Source organism: Salvia hispanica, chromosome 1, assembly GCF_029641045.1.
Source record: "Salvia hispanica isolate PSC_SH4W2 chromosome 1, Shi_PSC_v1, whole genome shotgun sequence".
In the NCBI taxonomy this organism is placed as follows: domain Eukaryota; kingdom Viridiplantae; phylum Streptophyta; class Magnoliopsida; order Lamiales; family Lamiaceae; genus Salvia; species Salvia hispanica.
The window spans coordinates 65,299,631-65,326,298 of record NC_142692.1 but is presented as its reverse complement, the minus strand read 5'-3'; the positions used below and the strand labels follow the sequence as shown (position 1 = coordinate 65,326,298).

The window sequence follows — 26,668 nt, the reverse complement described above, 5'->3', positions numbered from 1 at the left end:
GAGTAATATTTCTATTTCATTTTTTCTATCCTATCGTATTTTATTAGTTTTATAATATAATTTATTCTTTCTCTTTTAAGAAAGTTGAGGCAAAACTTTTAGACACGAAAATTATGAAATTATATTGAATATATAGAAGAGATGAATAAAGTAGGAGAGATAAGAGGAAGGAAAGTAGATGATAGAACAAAGTAAGAGTGATTAGATGATTTATCTTTTATCAAAAAAAGAAATGACTCAATTTTGTTGGGATGGACTAAAAAAATATGACTTAACTTTCTTAGTTGGGACACGACCCAACTTTCTTAGTTGAGACGGAAGGAATACTAATAATACTCCCTCCAACTCACTCTAAGAGTCTCATTTGAGTTCGACATGGATTTTAAGATATATAAAGAAAATTTGATTGAGAGTGAAATATAAAGTATACTTTAATATATTAGTTTTATAATAAAATGTGAGTGAAAAAAAATTAGCAGTGTTTATAATTATTTATAAAATATTTTAGTTGAGATTCTAAAATGGGACATTTAAAAATGATAAGCGTGAGACTTTTAAAGTGAGAGGGGGATTTTTTTGGCATAAATTTAGTTTAGCAGCCTATAGGCGAATGCAGTTGAAACGTGCATAAAATAAGAGAAGGCACAAGAAACGGTGACTGCTGGATCACCAGCAAATGAGGAGACAGCATGTGTATGATCGACACATGTCATTGTAAATCAAATAGAACGATGTCGGCTAGTAAAAGTAGTCGCGGCTGCTGCTGACTGAAATAATACTACTACTATATGGTCGTTAGAACTATAGTATACTCCCTGGGGTATTAAATTAAAATGGAAAAGCTATAAAAGACAACGGATGTATCACTAAAATTATTTTAAGTTTTGGAAGTTGTGAATAATTTAGATTAATTTGACGTATTTGCCGTGGTTTAAAATGATGCATGATCAGATATATATTTTTTAATAGGAGTATTTTTATGTTATATTAGTACATAAAATAAATTGAGAATCTTATTATCGTCCATAATAAATAGTCTCATTTTATTGTTTTAGGATATTCATAAAAAATAATCACATTACTATAATGAAAGTTTCTCTCTACTTTATCAGCTTTTTATTAAAACTCGCGTTATCCATAAATAAGACTATTTTTTATGAATGGATGAAGTATTTTTTATTTATATTTTATGATTTACTATGGTCCATTGGTTGTTAGTATTTGATTACTTTTTAATAGTACATGAGTATTTTTTATGGTAGTTAGTAATGTGGTAGAGTATGTCGATAAGAACTAATGATAAAATAGATTACGAAAACTTCTCTTAAATTTATTGATATCCCTCTATCTATTTTTATGATTTTATCTCATTGTTTAGATTATCAAGTGATTCTTTAATTTTGAACTCGTGATCGGGTGTCCTATGATTCTTTGCTGGTGATGACTCCACTAGTTGAGTTTCTTGTTTTAAAAAATATTATGGTTCATCTTTTTACTCATAGCGTCAATTATTTATCGCATGTGTTTGTATTGGTCGATAATCCGACATCTGAATGGTTTCGAGATTATCAATTTAATAATCTAGATAGTTTGTACTTTGTGGGAGAATTTTTTTTTATTGTTTGACAGAAATTTGATCCATCCCATCACATATCGACGATTTGTTGCACACCATAAACCAAATTGTAGAAGAGTTACGTGCATCAAGATTCGCATATGCAAACATTGCTTTGACATGTGCCCCGCAAGATATTATTTATGGTCGAATTGGCAATTGTTACTTCTTTGTTTCATTGCGTCCTAATTTTGAGGCCAAGACAACACTAATTAACACATACATTAAATTCCATACCGACCATACAAACCTTATTTATAATGCCACGTCTTACACAAATGAGTTTCGTTCTTGGACATGCGAAAAAGAAAGGTGATAAAGTGAACACTGATGCTAACCACACAAATTGATCAAGTTGTACATGGGGCCAAGTGATATGCAATAAGTAACATTGTCCGTACGAATAGGATAGATTGATGTGAGTTCCATCCCAAGTGCCTCTCAATTTGTATGGCATTTGCATTTTTGGGGATTAATTTCACATGTGGACCTACATATTATCTACTTCTCTCTCAACTTTTACTCGTACAAAACATACCCTTATCTAGTAATACAATCATATTGTCATCGAATCGTGATATTGAAGATATCAGATTTTGGCTAAAATGTATTGTAGTATGATATTTTCGACCAATATCCTCATAAAAAAGATAATAACAATTTAAAATCACAAAATTTTGTCAGTGCCTAAAGTTAAAAAATGAAATATTCCATCAGTTCTATTGATAGTGCTTGATATTCCTTTTACGATTGTTCAGCTACAAGTGATTAATTCATTAAAATAAGAAGTCAAAATGAAAAGAAATGAAATGGGAAAGAAACTCAATTAGTGAAATGGCTTCTTTTGAATATCACCTAATGCTGTTAATTTTTACTCCGGATGGATAGAAAGAAAGACAGGAGAGATGAATTAGTACTCCAACTATTTTTTTTACGATAAATGAACATAAATTTAAAAACCACATCACAGTGAACTCAATCTAAACTATTAGGTGGTGTTCAGTTTTTTAAATTAAACAATACCAAGATATAATATACGATTAAGTCATGAGATTATTTTAGTTGGACGTTGTTAGCCATGATTAATTATCCTATGATTATCTATATAGGATTGAATTGTGATATTGAATTTCATGAACCAAAACACTCTATGTATATATAATTCTGAGAAACAATTTTGCAAATCGAAAATTCTCTACAGTTTTATTATTAGACCAACCAAAACTATTTTTGTAGGTCGGTTTGGGACAAATGTAGACAATTGAATCGCCCGAAAGGCTAAAATAAAACGTTGTCCACGATGTGAGAGAAATGGGACAGATAGAGAGAAAGAAATGATAATGGTTATGTTTCGACTTTTGTAAATGATCAATTTTCCCCAACCTCATAAATCCAGCTTCACCAATTTGTCTTCTCTATCTTCGTTTTCAGATATTTTCGTTTTCTCCCCTTTCCAATTTCCATCCTCGAATCACAGTATATACACAACACACTTGCCCAACAAATTGTTCCTGATTTAATTATTCATACAAAATATTTAATTTACGGTTGATAGTTGTGATATGGCGGAATCGGTGGAGCTGCCCGGCCGGCTCGCTATACTTCCGTTCCGGAACAAAGTGCTGCTACCTGGTGCGATTATTCGAATTCGATGCACTTCATCCAGCAGGTACTTATCTCGAATTTATGTTTGGTGAGCTGTTTATGCCTTTTTTTTTAATTTCCGGAATTTGGTTGAGAAATTTATGTTCCTGTGGGTGGTTGTGGTGCTAGTGTGAAGTTGGTGGAACAGGAATTGTGGCAGAGGGAGGAGAAAGGACTGATCGGAATCCTGCCTGTTCGTGATGCTGCGGCAGAGTCTTCAACAGCCGGCTCCCTGTCGTCTCCGGGTGATTATCGTGCTATCCGAGTTCGATTCTGCCTGCGTGTGTTTTTGTTTACTTGATGATCTACGTGTCGTTTGAGAGAGAGAATGATTTGTGTACCTGGTCTAGCAGATTAAAGTTTCATCTGTAATCGAGTTCATTACCGATTGGGTTGATGGAAATATTGAAACGTGATGAATACAGGCTTACGAAATAATCTTAGTGGCAGTAATAGCACTGTAGCAGTATTATGATTTTCATGAATTGATATAAGAGTGACCGTGGAACTATATTTTCAGGTATAGGAACTAATTTAGGAGAACGAAGCTCAAAAACCCAGGACGAGATATCTGAGTCCCACAAACACGGAGCTAAGAATAACCAAGAAGTTATTCACTGGCATAACAGGTATATCGATATTGCTGAAGCTAAGTTTGTTGCAACGTTGTTGGTCAGTGGTATATCTGTTTTTTTAATATCTCCAGCGGAGTTGCTGCTCGAGCTTTACATCTGTCAAGAGGAGTAGAGAAACCAAGTGGAAGAGTCACCTACATTGTTGTTCTTGAAGGGTTGTGTAGATTCAGTGTTCAGGAGCTAAGCACAAGAGGAACATATTACACTGCCAAGATCACTTCCCTGGATATGACTAAACTTGGTAAGCGTAACTCAAAGGCACCGATGTTTGCTAACACGAATATTTGTATTCTAACTACATACATGATGAGTGTGTGGCCGGCATATAGGAGTGTTTAATCCTCAAGGTAAAGCTAAAACCACACAACAACATCCCTGGCCTCCTGAATTTTGTGTTATTGAACACAAAAAACAGCAAATCGGTAGTGTCTAATTGAAATGGACATAGAAGAAACAAAGTTGTATGAGTTATTTTAACTGCATTTTGATGTGTCTTAGGTTAATATGTCCGCAAGTGGAACATCCTGTATAAATGTATTGTGCTTTCCCAGAAGAGCTCAGGGACCTCATTTCTCTTTTAACTGCAGGCAGAGAGGGGAAATAACTTGTAACTATCATCTGATTAACTATGCTACATTATGCTTGTTTTAATGTGCTGAAATGAGTAATTAGACCATCCCTCTTAATTGTTGTTTTATCAGCCCCAGGCACCACAGTCTTGTAGCGTTAGGTGACTTTTATTTAATGTTGAACTAATGCCCCTGATGTTCTTCCCCTACCACTGATTGAACTCCTCTAATCTAACTAGTGGGTATAGTAGGTATGTTCTTCCTTTATGGAACTTCCTGAGTAATCTGTGTTCCCAACGACTGAATTCCATGACTTCGCACGATCCCAGCTTGCATTAGTTACAGGGTCTGATCCCAACACTATTAGTAATCGGTGGATATATTGCTTGTCTATTCAACCTCTAAGATTGCATCATTGGATTAGCTGCATAGGAGAGGGAATCAAGAAAATCGTTCCTCAAACATTTCACACAGAACCCAACCAACTTTTGTTTAAAAACCAATGAGGATACATAAAGGATTAATGACTGAAATTTCTGAATGCTAATCAAGTAATGAATGAGTCAACCCATTAATATGGTGTTTGCGTAGAGAAGTTGTAATAATACATTCAAAGAATTATGCGTGATACGTAATCTTGTATTAAAAAGCTATTTTCTCGTTTACTACATATGTCATCCACGAAAGTCCATCTTAAATTTCGTGTCATCTGGGTTAAAAAGTAGACATCGTTGATATCTTTATAAAGATGCTGATTCAAAATCTCCTTATCATATTACATTATTACTAGAGATGGATCAAGTAGAACAAGAGCCAGATTTCATAGCATTGTCCAGACAATTTAAGGCAACAGCTATGGAGCTTATTTCAGTGCTTGAGCAGGTATTATTTGAGTTTGAATTTACACCTTGATTCCTAACAAATTATGAACTACCTGTAATGAGACATACATTTCAATGACTCTCCTCAGTTTCTCTAATTTGATTAATTTCTACATATAGAAACAAAAAACAGGAGGTAGGACTAAAGTTCTACTGGAGACAGTTCCTGTGCACAAACTGGCTGATATTTTTGTAGCAAGTTTTGAAATTAGCTTTGAAGAGCAGCTATCTATGCTAGATTCTGTTGATGTGAAAGTGAGGCTTTCCAAAGCAACAGAATTGGTTGATAGGCATTTGCAGGTATCTAGATTCAGCTAATGGGTTATTTAAGAATGTGAGGAGCATGTAAACATGAGCCACTTTTTTTTTTTGGCTTGTTATATGCAGTCGATTCGTGTAGCCGAGAAGATTACACAAAAGGTTGAGGGGCAATTGTCAAAGTCACAGAAAGAATTTCTCCTCCGTCAGCAGGTTTGATCACCCTAAGTAGATTGCCTTGAAATAGACTTATGGAATAAATGTACACTTGGCCTTTTGAAAATACTTTGTGTTTGAACTAAAGAAATATTGCCGAGAAATGGGTGGTTTGTGTGGAAGGAGGATTCTTGTGAAAATGTGAATGATGCCTTTCTTGATGACTTTGAGATTTTTGGAAGATAGGAGCTTCTGTAGATGAGTTTATAAGTGGTATATATAACTTGGATAAGAGTTTAAGGACTACATATACTGTAACTTCCAGCAGCATGAAAAACTTTATGCAGTTTATACGTGGTATATTACTTGTTTGAAATACTAGTTTGCCACCTGTAACTCAAATGGGTTCACAATCACATTTGATGTTACTTCAATTGACATTTAAACTGAAGATGGCATAGATGATTTATGTGGGGCGATAATCCACTTATTTGTTTTCTGGATTTTAGGGGAAGTTGTTTTTGGTTTTTCACCGCCTTGTATGTCGGGTTGTAGATTCTGATGGTGTGTATATGCTTTAATGCTTTCTGGAACATGTACCAGATGCGGGCTATTAAGGAAGAACTTGGTGATAATGACGATGAGGAGGATGATGTGGCTGCTCTAGAGAGGAAGATGCAAGATGCTTCGATGCCTGCTAATATCTGGAAACATGCTCAGAGAGAACTAAGGTATACAACTGAGGAGATTTCTATTGTTTATATGCTTATAAGATCGTGACTTATCTTTGTGTGCATGACTTCTCCACTTTTCGTGGATCTTGAGGTTTTGTAGCAATATTGTTGAGTCCCTTGAAAGTGAATATTTGAATCTTTCACACCTAACAGCTGTCCGGATGAACTCCCTTTCTCAAACTATTGCCTTATATTGTGTTTGGGCTAGTGAGGCCCCTAGCTTTATTTGTGATATTATAGATCATAGATGGCCTATGTAGTTAATGTACCTGTCATATTTTTTTCTGATTCTAGTTCAGCTTTGTGATTTGCTTTACTCATAATATTACTGCGTAAATATTCACTTATGAACCAACAGTTTACTATGGAGCTTTATTGTCTATTATTGTGTAATAGCCAGTTTCTCTTACTATGGCGTAGGCTAATTCCGAGCCATATAATATATGGTTTCACATGATTTTTCTGGAATCAATTGAAAAAAAAGAAAAGTGAAAATGGCATCATTGCCTGTATAGTGACATTTTGGCATGACATTTGAAAGGCCTGGCCATTTTTGTAATTTTATCAAGAGTAGGCCAAAATGTCAATATACGGGCAAAACTCTGGCCATAAATGAATATCATCCCTGATATTATTATTATGTGTTTATGTTTTGTCACGATGGTCGTCATTTAATAAACTGGAGATTTATCTCACGATGTGCATTGTTTTGAATTTTTAGAAAGAATGCCATTTGAATTCCAAATTATATTCTTATATCAGGAGACTGAAAAAAATGCAGCCTCAACAACCTGGGTATAATAGCTCCCGCGTATACCTGGAACTTCTTGCAGACCTACCTTGGCAGAAAGCCAGTGAAGAGCGGGAATTGGACTTAAAGGTTGCAAAGGAGTGTCTTGATATTGAACACTATGGTTTAGAGAAGGTGAAGCAGCGGATAATTGAATATTTAGCTGTTCGCAAGGTTGGTCCCAGATAAAGCAATTTTGATATTTCATAGGAATATTTTATTCAAAATGATCATTCTCCAAATATCTCGTGCAGCTCAAACCGGATGCAAGAGGTCCAGTACTGTGTTTTGTTGGTCCACCAGGTGTTGGAAAGACATCTTTAGCTTCATCGATTGCGGCAGCTTTGGGCAGAAAATTTGTCCGCATATCCCTTGGTGGTGTAAAAGACGAGGCTGACATTAGAGGGCATAGGCGTACATATATAGGGAGCATGCCTGGTCGTCTTATTGATGGATTAAAGGTGCGTGGTGATATCTCAAAATCTCATCACGGTGGTCGATTCATTTGCATATGTTTGTCTTAAAAAGTTCATTTCTTCATTGGGGGTAAGATGCCTATAACTATTGAATAACAGATAGAACAAAAAAAGCAAAGTGAAATATGAGAAGTTTCATTAAGAAATTATTGAATAATAGTAGAACATTATTGGTTTGCTTGATTTGATATGATAAGTTAAGATAGTGTGTACATTTTATAACTATGTTTTGAGCTTATAAGGACTTTTTTCTTGACAAAGTCACAAAACTAGGAAACACACTGACCCTAAGATTGAGAGAAAAGAAAAGCAACTGAGGCGATTTTTTTGATAATTTTATCACAATCCATAGTCTCGTGCCATGACATTTCTCATCTCATAACCCAGGATGTGTCCTCATTGACATTTTGGTTTTTGTCAAATATCAAAATTGTTGCTTGATGCTTTGGATTCAGAGTCATGTTGTGCATGACCATGATATCAATATTTACATGTTTCCGGCCCTCCATTATTGTGCTTATGCACTATTACACCACTCTATGTGCTTCTCTATAATAGAGAACTAGAAGCTCAGTTGGCACTTTGCTTGTTTTTGCCGTTCCTCATATAATGAATCATTGCCCATATTATGAATCTATAGTCTGGTTTGACATGAATCCTCAATTTAGATGCTTGAACATATTGAATACGTTTAGTTATATGTTTTCTTACATAATATACATATGATTGGACTTCCAATACTCTCTTTAAAATTGAAAATATTTTTCCTACCCAGTTACACATTAAAGTATGTAGTTTGAGACTTTCATGAATTATATTTGGATTATATTTTATGTTTTTCATACAAGTGAATTGAAGAGTTCTTTTGAATTTTCTAGAGGGTAGGCGTGTGCAATCCAGTTATGTTGCTGGATGAGATTGACAAAACAGGTTCTGATGTTCGAGGCGATCCAGCGTCGGCGTTACTTGAAGTGCTTGATCCTGAACAGAACAAAACTTTTAATGATCAGTATCCTGTCACTGTCAATGATTAGCTTTGACAATGTAGAGCCAATAAGCACCTGCATTTATTTTCTCATAAATGTGATTTAGGCAAATATGTGATTTTATCCTTCTATATCACAACATCGTCTAGAATTCTCTATTTTTGTTTTATATTCTATTCATCTAGATATTTCAATTACAAAATATCTTCACCTTTTATTAATTATAAAAATCAAGTTCACTTTTTTATTCCAACAAATCTTTGCCATGTGTTAGGTCTTTGGTCTCCTCAGAGCGATGCAAAATATGCTCTCTTCAATTGGCTCTTGACATGCATGAACACATGGTTAAAAATATGTATATATGCTTATTTTCTTAGAATTTTATGCTACAATGGTTATCCTTGATCAATGTTTTTAGCTATTTGAATGTACCATTTGACTTGTCGAAGGTAGTTTTTGTGGCCACTGCAAATAGAATACAACCTATTCCTCCACCACTTCTAGACAGGATGGAAGTCATTGAGCTGCCAGGATATACACCTGAAGAGAAACTTAGGATTGCAATGCAGCATTTAGTTCCACGAGTTCTTGATCAGCACGGCTTGAGTTTTGATTTCCTTCAATTCCCAGAGGTATGGATATTTATGCAATTACTTTTCATAAGTACACAAAATGCTACTAGCTATAGGCATCAGTATCCTGTTGTTTTAGATGGTGGTTTTACCAGGCTATATTTGGTATGCTCAAGTTCTTAGCCTTCTCTTGCCTATTAATAAAATGTCACCCAGAATCTCATGGATCCTAAGTTGTATTGGCTTTCTTGGTTTTATTGTAGGCTATGGTACAACTTGTTATTCAGAGATATACAAGAGAAGCTGGTGTGCGTAATCTAGAGAGGAACTTGGCTGCTTTAGCACGTGCCGCAGCTGTCAGAGTCGCTGAACAAGATCATTCGGTGCCACTTAGCAAAGATGTCCAGCGACTAGCTTCTCCATTGCTAGATGGGAGACTTGCTGGTGAGGCTGAAGTGGAAATGGAAGTGATTCCAATGGGTGTAAACAAGCATGAAATATCAAATACATTCAGAGTGACCTCTCCCTTCATTGTCGATGAAGCTATGTTAGAGAAAGTTCTTGGAGTAAGTAGCAATATCTTCTCTGTATCATAAGTACAAGTTAGTAAATTTGAAAATTAGTCAAATGTTGTTGGCTCAGATTGGTTTCATTCGCATTATTATTGTCTTGTCTTTTCTTTCTAATATACTATACTAAAGAAGTGATGTGTTTCTTTATTAATAAAGCCCCCAAAGTACGATGATAGAGAAACTGCTGACAGAGTTGCAACTCCTGGAGTATCTGTGGGACTAGTATGGACAGCCTTTGGAGGAGAGGTTCAGTTTGTTGAGGCTACTGCAATGGTTGGAAAAGGTGATTTGCATCTCACTGGCCAACTTGGGGATGTTATTAAGGAATCAGCACAAATTGCAATGACATGGGTAATCATCTCCACTTTCTCCAATTGCACATGCAATATTGAGAACCTGTGAAAGTATTCTTATCTTCCTTGAGAATATTTATTTTAAATGGTAATGACTTTCCCTGGTACCTACCTGCAATATTTATAACATCAACCAAAGAACTCTGGTATTAGTCGTGCCTATTCGATCTTAAGAACCAGTACAAAGTTCTCAAATGGCCAAATTCAGAAGTTTGTTGATGGTCAAACTTTTATGTATGATCATGAACACCAATGCCAATAACCTAAAAAATAATAGTGTCTGTTGAAGCTAGAAGTGGTACAATAAACAAGCACTTGTCTATGATTATAGTTGTAGATAATTTTCTATTGTAGAATGAAAATGCATTACCCTTGGATTTGATTATAACTAAACGAAAATGTGTAGTTAATACAGTGTACAATTTTGATTTTCTGAGGAAATAATGTTGCATTCTTTAGGTGAAGTCTTATTTGGCAATAATTGTGCATCTCTATTCTCTCATCATATATAGGTTAGAGCAAGAGCAACGGAGCTTAAATTGGTTAACGCTGAGGAAAGCAATATCCTTGAAGGTAGAGATATTCATATACACTTTCCTGCTGGAGCTGTACCAAAGGATGGCCCATCAGCTGGTGTAACTCTTGTTACATCACTGGTTTCACTCTTCAGTCATAGAAGAGTCAGGGCTGATACAGCAATGACTGGAGAGATGACCTTGAGGGGTTTAGTCTTACCTGTTGGTGGTGTCAAGGATAAGGTATTTTTGCTACTTTCTGACACAACTGTTTCCTAGTTCTCCTTGTGGAATTTTTTTGCATTATCGTATTATCTGCGGTAGCAATTATCGGACTCAATTATTGTCATAATGGCAATGAATGAGTACTAAAGTTTTCATAATCTGAATGACTTGGGGCAGTAACAAACCTTTATCCATTTCAGCTAGGTAGTTTTATGTTGGTGAAACATAGCATATACAAATACAATAGGCCAGATAAAGCACATTTATAACGAGCATCTTCACATTGACCTGGGCATATTTGAGATCTTTATGAATCTTGATTCTTCGTTCCTGCCCAACATGGAAATAGAGCATGGGAGCATATTTCTTAATCTATTCAACCTGGAGCGAGGGGGTAAAAAGGTGATGAAGTTAAATTGTTGTAATTACGTTGAACGACTCAGAAATGAACAATGAAGGATAATTATTCCACACTGATCCATTGCTCTTTTCACTCTCATGATGGTTATCACTTTCCCTATTCAGATCATTTTCTTTTCTACCTTGTTCCTTAAATAGGTAATGGGAATGGATATCATATTGCAGTAAGCACATCGGTGACTTCATAACGACTTCAATGGAACTTCTTTAGGATTAATTGTTCCGCCAGAACATTACCAACTTTGCATTTTTCTTCAACTGATTGCTATGGCATTAAGTATCTGGTTTCTGTACGGAAATGTATGCAGGTTCTAGCAGCCCATCGGTATGGAATTAAGAGAGTTATTCTTCCAGAGAGGAACTTAAAAGACTTAGCGGAAGTGCCAGCAGCTGTGCTATCGGGTCTAGAGGTAAATTTGAGCACCATCTTGTTTTTTGATTTCTTATTCCTTTTTAGACTTCACATATTATGAGGTCAAAGTCAAGAGTAAGATCTAGTTGGCATATAGTATTGGTTAATGTTTTTATAATTGATATTTGATCTTAATAGTAAAATTTTATTTTGAAATAGATATTACTTGCAAAGCGAATGGAGGATGTGCTGGACCATGCTTTTGAGGGTGGCTGTCCATTGAAAAAGTATTCGAAATTATGAAAATTCTCGCATTTCCAGAACTCCATGAACAGTTGTGGATATGACTTGGTAAAGTTAAAAGTGAAATTGCAAGTCCATCTTGTATTTAGCAAGTTGTGTTTACGAAAATGTGGATGTATCACTTACTCAATAGGTCAATGTATTATGAATGGCATGTTATTAAGCTGCTGACTCGAGGAGGCTGAGATTAATTTGAGCTCCACTGTCTCCATGTACACCACACTTGACGTTGACGCAGATAAGTTGATAATGTACTTGAAAATGAAAAGAAAGGATGTGGTCAACTATTAATCGTATTATCTGTTTGTAATCTTCATAATTACCCTGTGACCCTGAATAGAGATGTATTTATAGTGTGTGTGTGTGTGTGTGTTTTGAAGAAAAAGCATAAGCATGGGAGATGATAGAGGTACACGAAACAAATACTCATTTTGTCAATTCATTATCCATTCAAAAACTCATCCATACTAAATATAGTTAAATTAATAATTTTCCTTCATCTCAAAAACCAACACATTCAATCTTTATTCTCTCCTATTTTACTTCCTTTGTCTAAAAAAAATAGTCTCATTTGTGAACAACATAAATTTTAATGAGAAATTAGTAGATGGCACGAATTTTAATAAAAAAATTAGTAAAGTAATAAAAATGGGAGAAAAAGTAGATAAAATGAATAAAGTAATAGAGATATGAGAAGAGAAAAAGTGAATAAAGTATGAAAGAAACTTTCCAAGTTTAGAATTGAAACTATTTTTTATAGACATTCCAGAATGATAAAATAAGATTATTTTCATGGACAAAGGAGTATTAGTTATCTATTTTATTTATTTTATTCCACTTAACTCATGACACTTACAAAACTACGAGAATTGTACCGGATTGAATTTATATTTACCGTGGCTCAAAACTAAAAGCAAAACATACACATGTACTAATGCATTTCCTTGAAGGTGCCCTAAACCATTACATCTTCCCAACAATGCCACAGTGATAAACAAGAAAGAAGGAAACAGGGCTCTCTAGCATTAACATCAATCTCAAATTCATCTTGATACTCTACTAAAAAAAACAGCAAGCATCATCCCAAACTTAGGGTAACAAATACTCTTGTCATCAGCATATATATATATGCATTTAATAGCTAATTACATTTCGGGAGAGATTGAGGTGATAATTTATCAACCATGCTGTCAAAATCATAGCGGAGCTGCTCTAGTGCGATGAGGCCACTTACTGGAATTCACTGATTCTGCTTCCAGGTCCATTTGGTGTCGTCCATGCCGTGAAGGTCATTGGGGTTACATTTCTTCTAAGATCTAGTTGTGTACCAGAGAGTGTTTGCGCCTGAGTCGGTCTTAATCAAAATTCAATCTGATCCAGTCATTTCAGAAACTTCCTCCAAGGATTGTGTCATCAATCTACCTGATACCTTTGTCAAACACTAAAACCATCTTTCGGGTGCATAATATGCCACACACGACAGCACAAAACAGATATCTGAATGCGGAAACAAAACATCCAAACCTAAACAGGCATCATCCATTGTAGTGAAGCTTGTGATTCTGGGATCCTTGACCCTGCTGGGATGATGGCTGCGGCTGAGTGTTCTGTACATTTAGTGGCTGTGAATTGTAGTGGGCAAATGGTTGTGAATAAAGGGGATTCAGCTGCAAACAGACAAGCAACACTATGAACATTCCAACTCCAGATGTACATGAAGAGTCAGCACAGGAACGAGGGATATGCTTTAGCAATCAAAGAGGGAAGTAGGGCTAAAATTCTCAACAGTGAGAGATAAGGTTGTCAAATAAATTCCAACATAACTCAAATGAAGAAATGAAAATTACCTGTGACTGAAGAGGATTGGCATTGGCCACACCAAAGTGGTTTTGAGAAGCATCCTCTTGGGATTGATCACTGAACGGAGCCTGGGTAAATAAACCTTGAGAACCATGGGCCATATACTCCTGAAGAAAATCAATACATTTTATGTCAAATGAAAGCAGAAGTGCAGCTATTTGCTTAGTTGATAGGCAAGCAAGTGGTCTAAGGAAAAATCCATCAAGTGGATGATTGAATTAAAGTTTTTGAGGCAAATCCAAATGCCACCTGAACTGCTCGGAAGTGTCAAACCTCGTACATATGGTATAAAAAAATTACATAGTGAACAGCCACAACCATATCATGAAGATAAAAAGTCATAAGCAACTAATGGAAATATGATTTCAGTCAAATTCTTGTCATTTCTCTAAGCCTCATTATCTTTTGGCATAAAAGTGAACACCGAACAACTTATACCTTGTCAAATTCAAAATGAAAGCTTAGTTTTATATACTGTACTAAGTACTTTTTAAACTATTGAAAGGGAAATACTTACAAACCCACAACTCACAAACAGATGAGTAAATAAAACAATTAAAAAAACAAAAAGAACTATGTGTTACTCCTTTTCAAAACATGTCTCAAATATGTATGCAACAAAATAGTCAAAATAGTTTATTGGTTTTGGTTAGTTTACTTCAATATTTAAACTAATAGCTACCTACAGCAAATACACATTTTCATTTGAACTTATACCATTCTGAATGTCAGTCCAATTAAATTATCAGTTGCCTAATGCCAGTATATCATATTGATTTCCAAGCCTTCCAATGATTAAAGAATTAAATACTGAAGCCTGTTGAACTTGAGGAATGGTATGAAGGAAAGACGCAAAGGACTGTTGTCATCTTAGTCTAAAAATATTCAGTAATACCATTAGTGATTAACTCATTCCAAAAAATCAGATATTCTTCTCATTCAACAATCATCCAAGGGGAATTGAAACAAAGTAAAAGAATTTGCCAATTTCCTCTATATATTTTTTTATAAGTAATAGATTATACGTAACACAAAGGGATTAGAAATCCCCAAAGAAGTCATGCTAATTGCATATACAAAGCCCATGTATAGCAACATTTAAAATAAAAAGGTGTTGTCCAAATTCTTTGTAATCTGAGTCCCACCAAGCAACTCTAAACTAACACCTTCAATTATCCACAAGAGAAAAAGAATCCTATTCAAACCTGAGACATGTAATCATTCCCTGGAGGAAAACGTGCATATCCAGCTTGAGAGCTCTGGTTAAGAAAGCTCCCAGGAAATCCTTGTCCTCCCTGTGTAACATAGTCAACCGCATACCCACTCTGAGAAGCCTACAGAGTAACCAGAGTTGCATAAAATGAGTAAAGTACAGCATACAGATTGCTAGGAAATTCCATCTAATAATAAAACAGATTGTTTTGACTATACAGACAAACTGATCAAGAAAAATATAAAGATATTTAAGTACCTGAGTGGAGAACTCAGCAACATTATAAGGAATGTGTGATCCCTGACTTTTGAAATCATCGCTCAAAAAGTCCTGCAGAATGGACAAATAATAAGCACAAAGAAACTGACCAGATATGCAGAGACTAGAGATGCTAAAGAAATAACCTGAGACATGCCGCCCATGGAGAATCCATCCCTATATGTTTGGTTTGGTCCTTGACCTGTCACCTGTATTCCACAAACAGAAGATCTCAGGCTCTAATCAGAACAATACCAGAGATTAACAAACTATACAAGGGAAAAATTCACTGAACGCATACATTAGAGACATAACCCGGTTGGGACAGTGGTCCAGCAACAGTAGGTTGGCTACTAGCATTATCCATAGACGGAAAGTTGAAGTTTGACGCAAGGCTTCCAATAGGAGGCTGTCCACCTTGTTGGTGTGAAAGATGACTACCAATGGGTGCACTGGAATTCCCACGACCAACACCAAATCCTCGGCTGCCTGGTTGTGGAATTTGAGGAACAGCGCCAACAGGCCCATGTACGGCACTACGAGCGGGGATGGCATATGGTTGTGATGGAGGTCCTCCATGGTATGGAGGCATGGGTACCCGAGGCACTGCATAACCAGAAGGATGACCACCAGGCTTAGGGGCACCATTTGGTGGACCAGGAGGCATGTACGGACCTACTTACAGAAACATCATTACTTTTCCAGGAATTATAATTGTACAAGGCAAAAATAAAGATTTGGCCCTAAACCCTAAAATAACATACCCCTAGAGCGAGGACCCCTTCTATCAGTATTTTGGCTGGAGGCAACAGATCCAAAATTATCAGTGGGAACAATACCTGCTCCACCATAGAAAAGTCTCCGTTCATTGTATATCTGCACGTGTTAACCACATAGTCCATGTCAAACTGACTCAAAAAAAAAAAAAAAACAACAGAAGATAGGAAGATGAGTTAAACAACATCCATGACACATCCAATAGATACCTTTTTCGGTTTCTGAAATTGAACCATACTCTGCTTTAAATTATTCAAAGGTCCTTCAACCAAACATTCATGTTCCTGATGAATCAAAATTCTTTAAGTCACCAAAGAATTGCCACAGAAATGAGACAAAAAGTTATTAACAAAATACAGTATTTGCAGATATATGAAGTCCAAAGAGGCAATAAAAAAAGGCCGCCTGAAGGGATGCTCATGGCATGTTAACCAAAGAGCAAAACACAATATAAGCACTAAGCAGTTACCTTATAGTGTGTTAATAAGCCATTCCACAGAGGCTGCTTGCTTAGAACTTTAGGATTTCCTAATATGACAATACCATAACGAGCACGTGTGAGGGCAACATTAAGCCGCCGTGGATCATTGAGGAAACCAATGCCCTGAACATACACAGAATGAGATTATACTGGGAAAGATACATCATCGTGAAGCTATTTACATACAGAGAAACAACTTTACAATCATCCACAGCCCTGAAACTACCCTACAATCTAACCCCACCCCCAAAAAAACATAATTAAACAATATCATCTGTATGGACCATTGAAATAACCCTGTCTAATAGTCAATATGCAAACATAAACCACAGTTAAAACCCACCTGATGCTCATTACTCCTCACACACGATAAAATAATGTAGTCTTTTTCCCTACCCTGGAATGAGTCTACACTAGCTACCTGAAACAGAAATTTCATCAGCTTTGATCTGTGGGTAGATTCCATAATGCAATTATTTGATATCACATTTCACCTCAATTTCTTTGTATAGTTGCTGACGTAGAGCACCATTTCGTGACATGTAATTGACAATGTATGCTCGTTGGCCTTCATAGGGTGTTATAACACCAATCTGCCAAAGGCCAACTTATCATTTTACGAACTGAAAAGTCTAAGCACCAAATCCAAGAAATACAGAGGTTTCAGCAAACCTGACTAGGAACAACACCGCTCTTCAAAAATGTGGTTACAATTTTCTCAACATTTGCAGCCTCAGTTCTATTTAAATATGATGTACCACTAGCACTGATTTCCTCTTGTCCCATCTATACAAAGTAAAAAAAAAAAAAACATTCTTTCAGAAACAATGGCAAAAGTGAAGAAAATGCTTACAGAGATGTGTATCAAACAAACAGCCGAAAATAGAGGATATATAAGCATCTCTGATTCAGTCAATCTTGGTTATGCTCTATAAAATAAAAGGTAGTAATTCATAGCATGTAAAAGGTCTTTCAGACATCACGGCAAGCAAAACTGTATTCCTTTTGCTCCAGCAGCAGTAATAATATCAAGATTCCATAAGATTGTTATAAGCAAAATGAGCATCAACTGTCATTCACAACCTTCCAAAAAATGCATGAGATGTAAATGCCTGAGGAAACACATCAGAAATGCTAATCTGGTATACCTGGACATAAAAGAACATGGGACGATTTGGTACTGGCCATGGAAAATCAATGCCAGGTGATTGCCTTTCATTTATTGTAACTCCATTCTGAAGTGTACCTTCATAAAAGCTGTTAGACGGAAACTCAGAAAGAGCCGGGTGCATCCTGTATTGAACCTGGAAAGGAAAATCGATAAGTATTTAGAGGAAAAATGAAGAGAGCAATATGAAAATTCAAATATAAGCACATCACAACTGTAATTAGAGATATAGCTGATTCCTGCAACTCAAATATGAAAAATGTTACTTAAAGGAAAATACTTCATCTGATTCCTGCAACTCAAGCATCAACAACACAGCACAAATGCAGATATAGCTGCTACTTGATGTGTCATAACCAGTGTTGTTAGGGTCGTGGGGCGCTCTGGGTCGATGAGGTGGGAATCTGGGTCACGGGCCGATGAAGCGTCGGGGCGATGGACCCACGAATTGGGGCGCTAGAATAGGCGAATTATTATTATATATATATATATATATATTTGTGAATCTGTGATACATTCCTACCTACACAGTTCTAAAGATAAGCTTATAGGAAAAATATAGAAGTAAAATTTTAAAATAGCATAAGTCCATAACACAAACTCAATAATTGTTCCAAAACAAGTTGCAAAATATGAAGTAAAAAACTAAATATCATCGTCACTAAAAGGCAGGTCTTCCTCTTCTTCACCAGCATCAACAAGATTAATATCTTCATGATCTTCATCATCATCCCCAACAAGAGTAGCTTCTTCCCTTGTACTTGTGCTACCTCTAGTACGGTACACAGGTTCCGACGGTCCGGCAGCTCTACTAACATCTCTCCAACAAAGATTATCATCCTCAAACACAAAATCATTAGGATCATGGAGGAGGATGAGGATAATGATCCTAATGATTTTGTGTTTGAGGATGATAATCTTTGTTGGAGAGATGTTAGTAGAGCTGCCGGACCGTCGGAACCTGTGTACCGTACTAGAGGTAGCACAAGTACAAGGGAAGAAGCTACTCTTGTTGGGGATGATGATGAAGATCATGAAGATATTAATCTTGTTGATGCTGGTGAAGAAGAGGAAGACCTGCCTTTTAGTGACGATGATATTTAGTTTTTTACTTCATATTTTGCAACTTGTTTTGGAACAATTATTGAGTTTGTGTTATGGACTTATGCTATTTTAAAATTTTACTTCTATATTTTTCCTATAAGCTTATCTTTAGAACTGTGTAGGTAGGAATGTATCACAGATTCACAAATATATATAATATAATTCGCCTATTCTAGCGCCCCGATTCGTGGGTCCATCGCCCCGACGCTTCATCGGCCCGCGACCCAGATTCTCACCTCATCGACCCAGAGCGCCCCACGACCCTAACAACACTGGTCATAACATGTATGTACCAAAATTTACAGCAGAGAAGACAACATTTACAAAAGCACGCCGCAGATACATGTACATTCAATTCGAGATACTGAATAACAGAAAATGAGGAGTGCATAAGGAATCAACGGAAGGGGATAGATAGAGAAGATTTGGGTCTGTGCATAATTATAATGAGCATACAAGGTAATGTATTCCCCCAATCAACTAGAGAAACTTAGTAATCAAGCAGTGCAGAAAACATGCTTCCTTGGAGTTGCAAAGCAAATAGAGATTATAAATCACCTGCAATCTAATTGGTTTCACACCAAGCATCACGAGCCGTTCAAACAAAGATTGGGCCAGACCAGCCCGTGCAGCTTTCTTGCACATAATAACAGGACCAAGCTGGCAGTGATCTCCCACAAGGACAGCCTGCACCAATCTTGTTCAAAAAACAAAGCTACATAACCAAGTATAAAGTAAGGCGAACTTCATTTACCTGTTTCGCTCCAAGAACCAACGGAATAAGACATTCAGGTTCTGTCGCTTGAGTTGATTCATCAATAAGAACCTAAAATTGGCTTTAAAAATTAATATTGCAAAATCCAAGGTGAAGATAGTAGACTAAATAACCCACTCCCCAATATATAGAAGGTTTTCAACAAAAACTGCCGAATTTGTAACAATGTATCACCTGGCGGAATCTAAAATTTGCTAAACGAGGGTCCCCAGCCCCCACACATGTACAGCAGATCACATCAGCACTTTGAGATATCTCCCTCTCCGTTGCTCGTTTGAGGGATTTATACTTTTTCTCGTCACTGCTGGATAATTCTCCTGCAAAGTTTAGAATTTACATGAACAAAACTGATTTAAAACATTCATAATTAAAAACAGAAAAACTTTAAAACAGCCATTTTGTACAAAACTGATGATAACAAAATAGTTCAATAAACCAATGATCCATGCAGTGGCTGTTTCAGAGGAAACATTGATACCTTCTAACAAGAAGGCAAGGAAAATAAAGGGTGTCTCTCTCACTAAGTCATGTCCATGATGCTAATTTGTTCTTTAACAAAGACAAATATCAGAATAAGTGAATATGTCATTCTCATTAAGAAAAACAATTTCCTTAGATGGTTCCTTACAGCACTGATGGTGAGCATGGTACCATATTCTCCCTGCCCCCATATTAACCAATTTCAACCAAAACTTGGGAATTTTACTAAGTTATCGGGTAAAATCATCCGGGAACACATTAAGAACAATACAGCAGTTACGCAGAAGTTCTGTCCATCCCATCATTCTCCAACCAAAAGAACAACACAAAATACCAAGAAAAACTTGCAAAATAATTTGAATTTACAATCTTGGTTGTAATAAGTAAGCATGGACATATATGAGCCAACCAATACCTTTACTTGATTGAGAAAGGGAATATACTAGCAATTTTTTTTCCATCAGGAACCTTGTGACATAAACCTCAGTAATTACACTTTATCTTTATCTCAAACATATCAGACAGTCCATCATTTAAATGTCAAATAACCAATCAAGAAAGCTAATGTGTAACTGAACACAGAAACACACACTGAACACAGAAACACACACCCTTATAAAATCCAATTTCTTTACTCAAAGTCTCAAAAATGCTGATTTAAAAAGAAGGACAAATAAGGAAAACAGAGGTAACACACCTTGTTCATCTTTTAGTTGTTGTAACTTGTGAAGTTCACTTTTTTCGGATGTATCTAGATGTCTAACCTGTGTGTGTAAAGAAATAGAGAAGCCTAAACACCTTCATATGCAGAGACATGGCAATGGAAAAAACAAAACAATATCTTCACCATGTACAATATGAGACAAACCTGATAGTGCAAGGTTAAATGCTCAACAGGGGAACTGACAGCTTCCCTTGATTTTGCACAAAGTCTGACAACCTTATCATTAAAAGAAAAAAAGACTGATAAATAAATAATCTGCCAAGAAAGGGACATAAATCTCAAATTTGCACAATCAAGGAATTCATTAGATCTATTTTAGTGCTGTCATTCTCTCTCCCCATTTCCTTTTTAACCTCTTTTAGCATATGGGTCGGAATCATGGAAAGCCAGGTGGAAAATTGTAACAAGGATATATCAGCAAGCAAACTCAACCTATAATCAAGATCGATAAGAGGTGCCATCCATGAGCATCATGAATCAACCAGATTTCATCCAACCTCCATATTATGTTTATTGGGATCAGAATTTGATTAAAGGAGTAATTTAAGGTGATACATCATACAACACATGCATTTAAAAAAATAACATTTTGACTAGCAATATCCAAACCTTCAAACCAGTTGCGCTTATCTTTTCGGCTAGCTGATCAACAGCAACATTACTAGGAGCACAGACCAACACCTACAACGGAAACCAAACATGAACAAAAAAGTTCCAGAGAAAGCAGATGTATCTTCTCCAATAAGCAGTAGCTGCAAATTAGCGCAACCTGTCCCTGGCCTTGTTTGGCCATATGATACACAATTGCAGCAGATGTCACAGTTTTACCCGTTCCAGGTGGACCTTGGATGAGACTTATAGGCTTTTGTAGCACACTTTTGACAGCAAAAACCTACAACAATTGGCAAGTGTATCACAGTTTATTGGAAACAACAAGGGGGGAAAGACACAGCTCAATCTGCACCGCTAAAACATCAATTTATGGAACCTCCACACAATTTGATAATCCCACCACTTCAAACACAATAAAAATCAACTTTTTTGCTTTTCTATATATAGCTAAAACAATGCTTATAGGAGATAGTTACAAAATTTTAAGAGAGAAAACACTTTTTACCCAACATTGGCTATCAGACAATATTTAAGCTATCCCTATAAGTGCTTATCTAATTCTAAGGGGACAAAATGGCGATCTCCTTAATCTACTGACATTGTGATTCAGGGATCATACTTTTATTTAAAGCTAAAATTAATCAGTACTGCAGCTTCAAACCTTTAATAAGCATGAGGAAAAATATCTACGACAGTCAATACAAATAAAATGGAAGAGCAAAAGAACCATACTTGAGATGCATTAAGTTCTGGAAGCCCAGGTGCACCAAATCTTCGAGGCAACGTATTACGAACCATCTGCATTTCAACTTCATGACCAAGCAGATGATGGTATATATACCTGCACGCATGCAGCAATATCAGTTAAGGATGAAAAAATTGTAACCAAAGATCAAGAAAGTGCATTCAGTGTATGCCTAAGAGAGTAAACTAAGAAAACTACCATTCTAATTTGTAAATGCATGTATCCCTGGAATTCAAGTTAGTTTCTCATGGACGGATTCGTAAGAGGTGCTATTCGGAAAGAACTGAAGGTATTTTTCTTTCTTTTGGAACCAAGGAACGCAGATTATGGGTCATGAACTAACTCTTGGCCTCACTCTTTACACTGGCAATGCTGAATACTTATGAATAATTCTTTTCGGTAGTTATTCAGAGATATTTTGGTATACATAAAACATCAAAAGATAACTTTATATTGCCGGTAACTTTCTTGTTGGCCTTGCAAATAGATAGGCATAAGGAATAACATCATCTGACACCCAAAAATCTAACAAATGATTTGGTGAGGACAGCCACTTGATGAGAGCTTTCTTGGTACCCCGTATATCAGAAAGGTTCAAACCCAGGGAGGATTAAAATTTATTTTCCCAGTGCCAGACTACCAGACACATAAAAGATGGTGAATAAGATTTAGCTAGAGGCCTCTTAATTTGATTTCTTATAGGCCTCTGCTTCTTTTCCAAGGGTAGGAACTAGGAAAATGATCTAAAGTAGACATGAATCTTCCATCTCCATGGAAAGAGAACCTGATGAGCTTTGCCTAAAGTGGTGCTTAGGAAGGCATAGACAATTGATTGCACTTTCCGACCAACTGAGATACACTCACAAGAAGAAAGCTACCACTTACCCACTGACACTGGTTTCATCAACAGCAAAAGTTTTCATAGCCCCCTGCATCCGATCAAAACTTGTGCTTTTCCAAACAAAGTCGACACTAAAACCATGGTTGACATCAACAGGAACACCCTGCTTGAACATGGACTCAGATCTTTCATTTTTATGGTTATAATAATAATGTAAAAACAAAAGCAACTAAATTATTATATACCTGACTAGCCCCAAGTTCGAGAGCAACCTCCTCTTGTGCAGTCAATTTAATCTGATATGACATACAGGTTTCAACTTTCATTCAAGGATATGCAGATATGTCAATAAATCACATACTCCCCCCCGTTCTCAATAGACAAAGTTGTAAATGGCATGGATTTTAATGCATTGGTAAAGTAAGAGAGAGATGGGAAAAAGTGAGAGAGAGAGAGAGGGAAAGGTAGTGTAAGGAGTGTTAGTGGATTGTAGGGTCCACATTATAAATAATGTGTAGGATTATCATTTGTTGAAAACTTTCCATATTTAGACTTGGTCTAAGTTTGGAGGCCGGCCCAAAATGGTAAACCTAGTCTATATTTTGAGGATGGAAGGAGTACTAAACAAAAGCAAATGAAAATTAGAACTCAGTCGTCCAGGTGAGAGGTTATGATGATTCAGAAACACACTACTGAACTAAAAAAACAAAAGCTCATTGCTAGAGAAAACTAGAGTAGTTCAGAATGAGATGTCATACCACATGACCCACAGATTGCCATGACGGGTGAGCTGCATCCCCTGAATAACGGAGTCGAAGTTCATCACCAGGTACAAGGCGTATTTCATTATCTTCCTAGAGAAAAAATGCAGTTAACATCCCACAAGAATTATCGTGAAAACATACACAGTTAACAGTATGAGAGGCTACCTTAGGAAACACAAAATAAGCAATGCGCTTCTTATTAAGACCAATATCCCAACGAATTGTGATACTGTCTTTGCTTTGAGACTCCTTCATCATCTGCCAAAACATAAGACGCGGTTAGAACTCTTCTGAACATGCAAGCACCAGCAAATCTGGGATTCCAACTTGGACAACCCTAAATATAAAGCTTTCCAATATTTCTTGTTCCAAAGCCTGTTTCATTAATCACTATAAGTTCAAAACTTAATGGTTTTGTTTATTTTATTTCTGTTTTGCAGGACCTCTAGGGACATAAATTTTGTCAAATGGGAGCATGCGCCATTTTCTGCTGGTGATAATGCCTTATTCAATTCCAAGCAACGACAAAATTGAACTGGTTCTCCAATAATAAACTAATATAGAGTGAAAAAAAAATTTATTTCAACACCAAATATGAAGGAAACTGACTAATACGGTGAAGAAAGAAAAAGACAAACATTCTAGTGAAGTGAAGAAAAATCGCATTAACCTGTTAGCTAATGCATCATAAAAGGTTTAGCTAGATTTTACTTTAACTCCCCATCACTTAAAATTTAATACACCCAAAAAATGCAACTGTCATATAAAGTGTGAACAAAAACTCATACAGGAATTGTTAAGGGGTAGTTATTTCAGGGACGCTCTGCGTGCAGTACAAAAATTGAGGGTGGTCATACCTTATCATAGTCGGCTTCGAGCTTAATGAGTGGTGCAAAGACATTTTGATACTGGGGAAAAAATATTACAGCAATATAATCAGATAAGGTTATTGAAAATATACTTCACTTCACTGATGAACAAACTAATTTAACTAAGACCACACCAAATTTCATAGCAAGAACCTGATAAGCATCTTCATACTTTGCAGCCACAGGTTGAGGCTCATCATCTACTCCAGGCTTCTCAAGATCTTCTAAGGAAGCATCTGGATTTGTCTTCCAAAGCTCTTCTATTTTATTTATCTGCTGGGCACTAATTTGTCGAGCCCTCAGCTGTTCTTGTTCAGACGGCACCTATTTTGCAGCAAATTTAACGAGCTACCAATAGGAACATGGATTCTGTAATGGAACAAGGAGCATAAAGATGCCAGATGCCTAACCTTTAGTAACCACTGCAAGAAACATCTATCATCAATAAGTGGGCACCATTGACTAAGGTCCCAGTTCATGTCCTTTAACGCATTAACACTAAGACACGGTTCCCTACAAAGCAGAACAACAACACTTTCTGTCGTTGCAGATATGAATCCAAGAAGAAACACATTTCGACAACCACAGTTATAACATTCAAGGATTGTTTCCCCCAGTGGACTGTCTTTGTGAAGGCACACTTCTTTATGCTTTGCTCTCACCTATAATGGATCAAAGAGTGGCGGTTAGCTTGGTCCAATTTACTTCTCAAACAGCACGTTCACAAAATGTAGATTGAACGAGAGTTTATCAGGCACTTTCCCCAACTAGTAAAAAACACCAAGCAAAAACCTATTACTAATGCAAGAACTGCAAACAGACAACTTCTCTTCCCAATGACTCACCAGATGATTGACAATGTGCGAACCAGAAGTATTCCCTCGCGAATTACAAAACCATTTCCTACATGACGGAACATTGCAGCGCACAACGCAGGCCGGATTGGTGACCCCGCAATACCTGCAAGCATGCTCAGTGAAGTCTCCCTTTCCATACTCAAAAACCTCATCGTCACCGCCAGTGTCTTCAAAGTTTAGGCCGCTCATCCCCGCGGCCAAGGCCTCCACCACGCCGGTCTCCTTGCTGTTACTGTTACTAGTGCTATTATTGCTGGGCGCAGAGCGGGGTTTGGCGGCGGAGTGGGAGGCTTCAGACGAGGAGGGAAGCTCCGAGGCGGAGATAGAATCGGATGGAGTGGGCCAGGCAGCGGTTGATGATCGAATAGGCTGCGAAAGCTCTTGGAATTCGGGGTAATCGAAGTCCTCCTCGCCCTGAGTGTTGAACTCGAGGAATGTGTAGGCATCGTTGCCGGTGTCCGGCTGCGATGCCGTGTCGTAGAGATTGTTGGGCTGCGAGTCCATGCCGGGAAATCGACGAGGTTGGAGCGGAGATCACGAAATTGTGGTTTGATTGGGGAGGAATCTGAGGGGGGATTAGGATTAGGGCTTGGTCGTAGGGAGGGAGAAAGGGGTTAAGTGCGGAAATTGGGGAATCAGATGATGCTGTGTTTCTGCAACAAAACAATTGAGAGATATCAGAAATGACATTTCATCGGAAGACGGCGGATTGCATCGCTACTGTCGACTACTGAAACACAAAATAAGAAAAATTAAAAACCCAGAAAATGAAAATGATGAGTATTTATTTGAATATTTTAACACTGATAATTAAAAACCTATTTTCGAATTTTTTATTCTTTTTATTTTGTCAAGACATTCCAATTTTCCTACTTTTTTGGTTCATTTCAAATTTGGCTATAAAAGTTATGGATTTTTGGATTCAATTTATGGAAATTCTGGTATGATTCAAATTTCATTTTTTTTGTTTTAATTTGAATTTTTGATGGGTTGGATTAGGAAAAATTCGACCTAAAATTCCAATATTTACCATAGCAATTTATGTTTTTTCCATTTAGGTTCGACTCTTGTTTTAAAAACAATT

The 26,668-nt window shown here is 36.6% G+C and overlaps 2 protein-coding genes across 3 annotated transcripts; one reads left to right on the top strand and one right to left on the bottom strand.

Moving 5' to 3' along the window:
- Nucleotides 1-2,930: 2,930 nt before the first annotated feature.
- On the top strand, nt 2,931-12,375 carry LOC125221772 (lon protease homolog 2, peroxisomal). Its single transcript, XM_089070080.1, has 17 exons — nt 2,931-3,284; nt 3,389-3,504; nt 3,780-3,888; nt 3,966-4,135; nt 5,254-5,345; nt 5,465-5,644; nt 5,732-5,815; nt 6,362-6,489; nt 7,255-7,456; nt 7,537-7,743; nt 8,637-8,767; nt 9,163-9,376; nt 9,580-9,882; nt 10,045-10,239; nt 10,754-10,999; nt 11,710-11,811; nt 11,973-12,375. The coding sequence occupies exons 1-17, from the start codon at nt 3,178-3,180 to the stop codon at nt 12,054-12,056; spliced, it is 2,670 nt and encodes an 889-aa protein (XP_088926206.1). The 5' UTR covers nt 2,931-3,177; the 3' UTR covers nt 12,057-12,375.
- Nucleotides 12,376-12,964: 589 nt separating this feature from the next.
- On the bottom strand, nt 12,965-26,340 carry LOC125220141 (regulator of nonsense transcripts 1 homolog). 2 transcript variants are annotated; one of them, XM_089070077.1, is made up of 29 exons: nt 25,573-26,340; nt 25,138-25,389; nt 24,881-25,051; nt 24,716-24,766; nt 24,024-24,116; nt 23,853-23,948; nt 23,340-23,390; nt 23,139-23,260; nt 22,241-22,349; nt 21,666-21,788; nt 21,506-21,577; nt 21,041-21,112; nt 20,870-20,936; nt 19,867-20,009; nt 19,672-19,743; nt 19,476-19,604; nt 17,794-17,949; nt 17,318-17,431; nt 17,140-17,238; nt 16,989-17,066; nt 16,634-16,768; nt 16,374-16,448; nt 16,152-16,263; nt 15,689-16,062; nt 15,534-15,596; nt 15,388-15,459; nt 15,122-15,250; nt 13,904-14,023; nt 12,965-13,723 (listed from the first exon to the last, which is right to left on the bottom strand). In XM_089070077.1, exons 1-29 carry the CDS (start codon nt 26,086-26,088, stop codon nt 13,592-13,594), a joined length of 3,798 nt encoding a protein of 1,265 aa, XP_088926203.1. In that variant the 5' UTR covers nt 26,089-26,340; the 3' UTR covers nt 12,965-13,591. The 2 variants fall into 2 exon arrangements, with proteins under 2 accessions (XP_088926203.1, XP_088926204.1); XM_089070078.1 differs by having other exon boundaries at nt 23,139-23,257.
- Between the last annotated feature and the right edge of the window lie 328 nt (nt 26,341-26,668).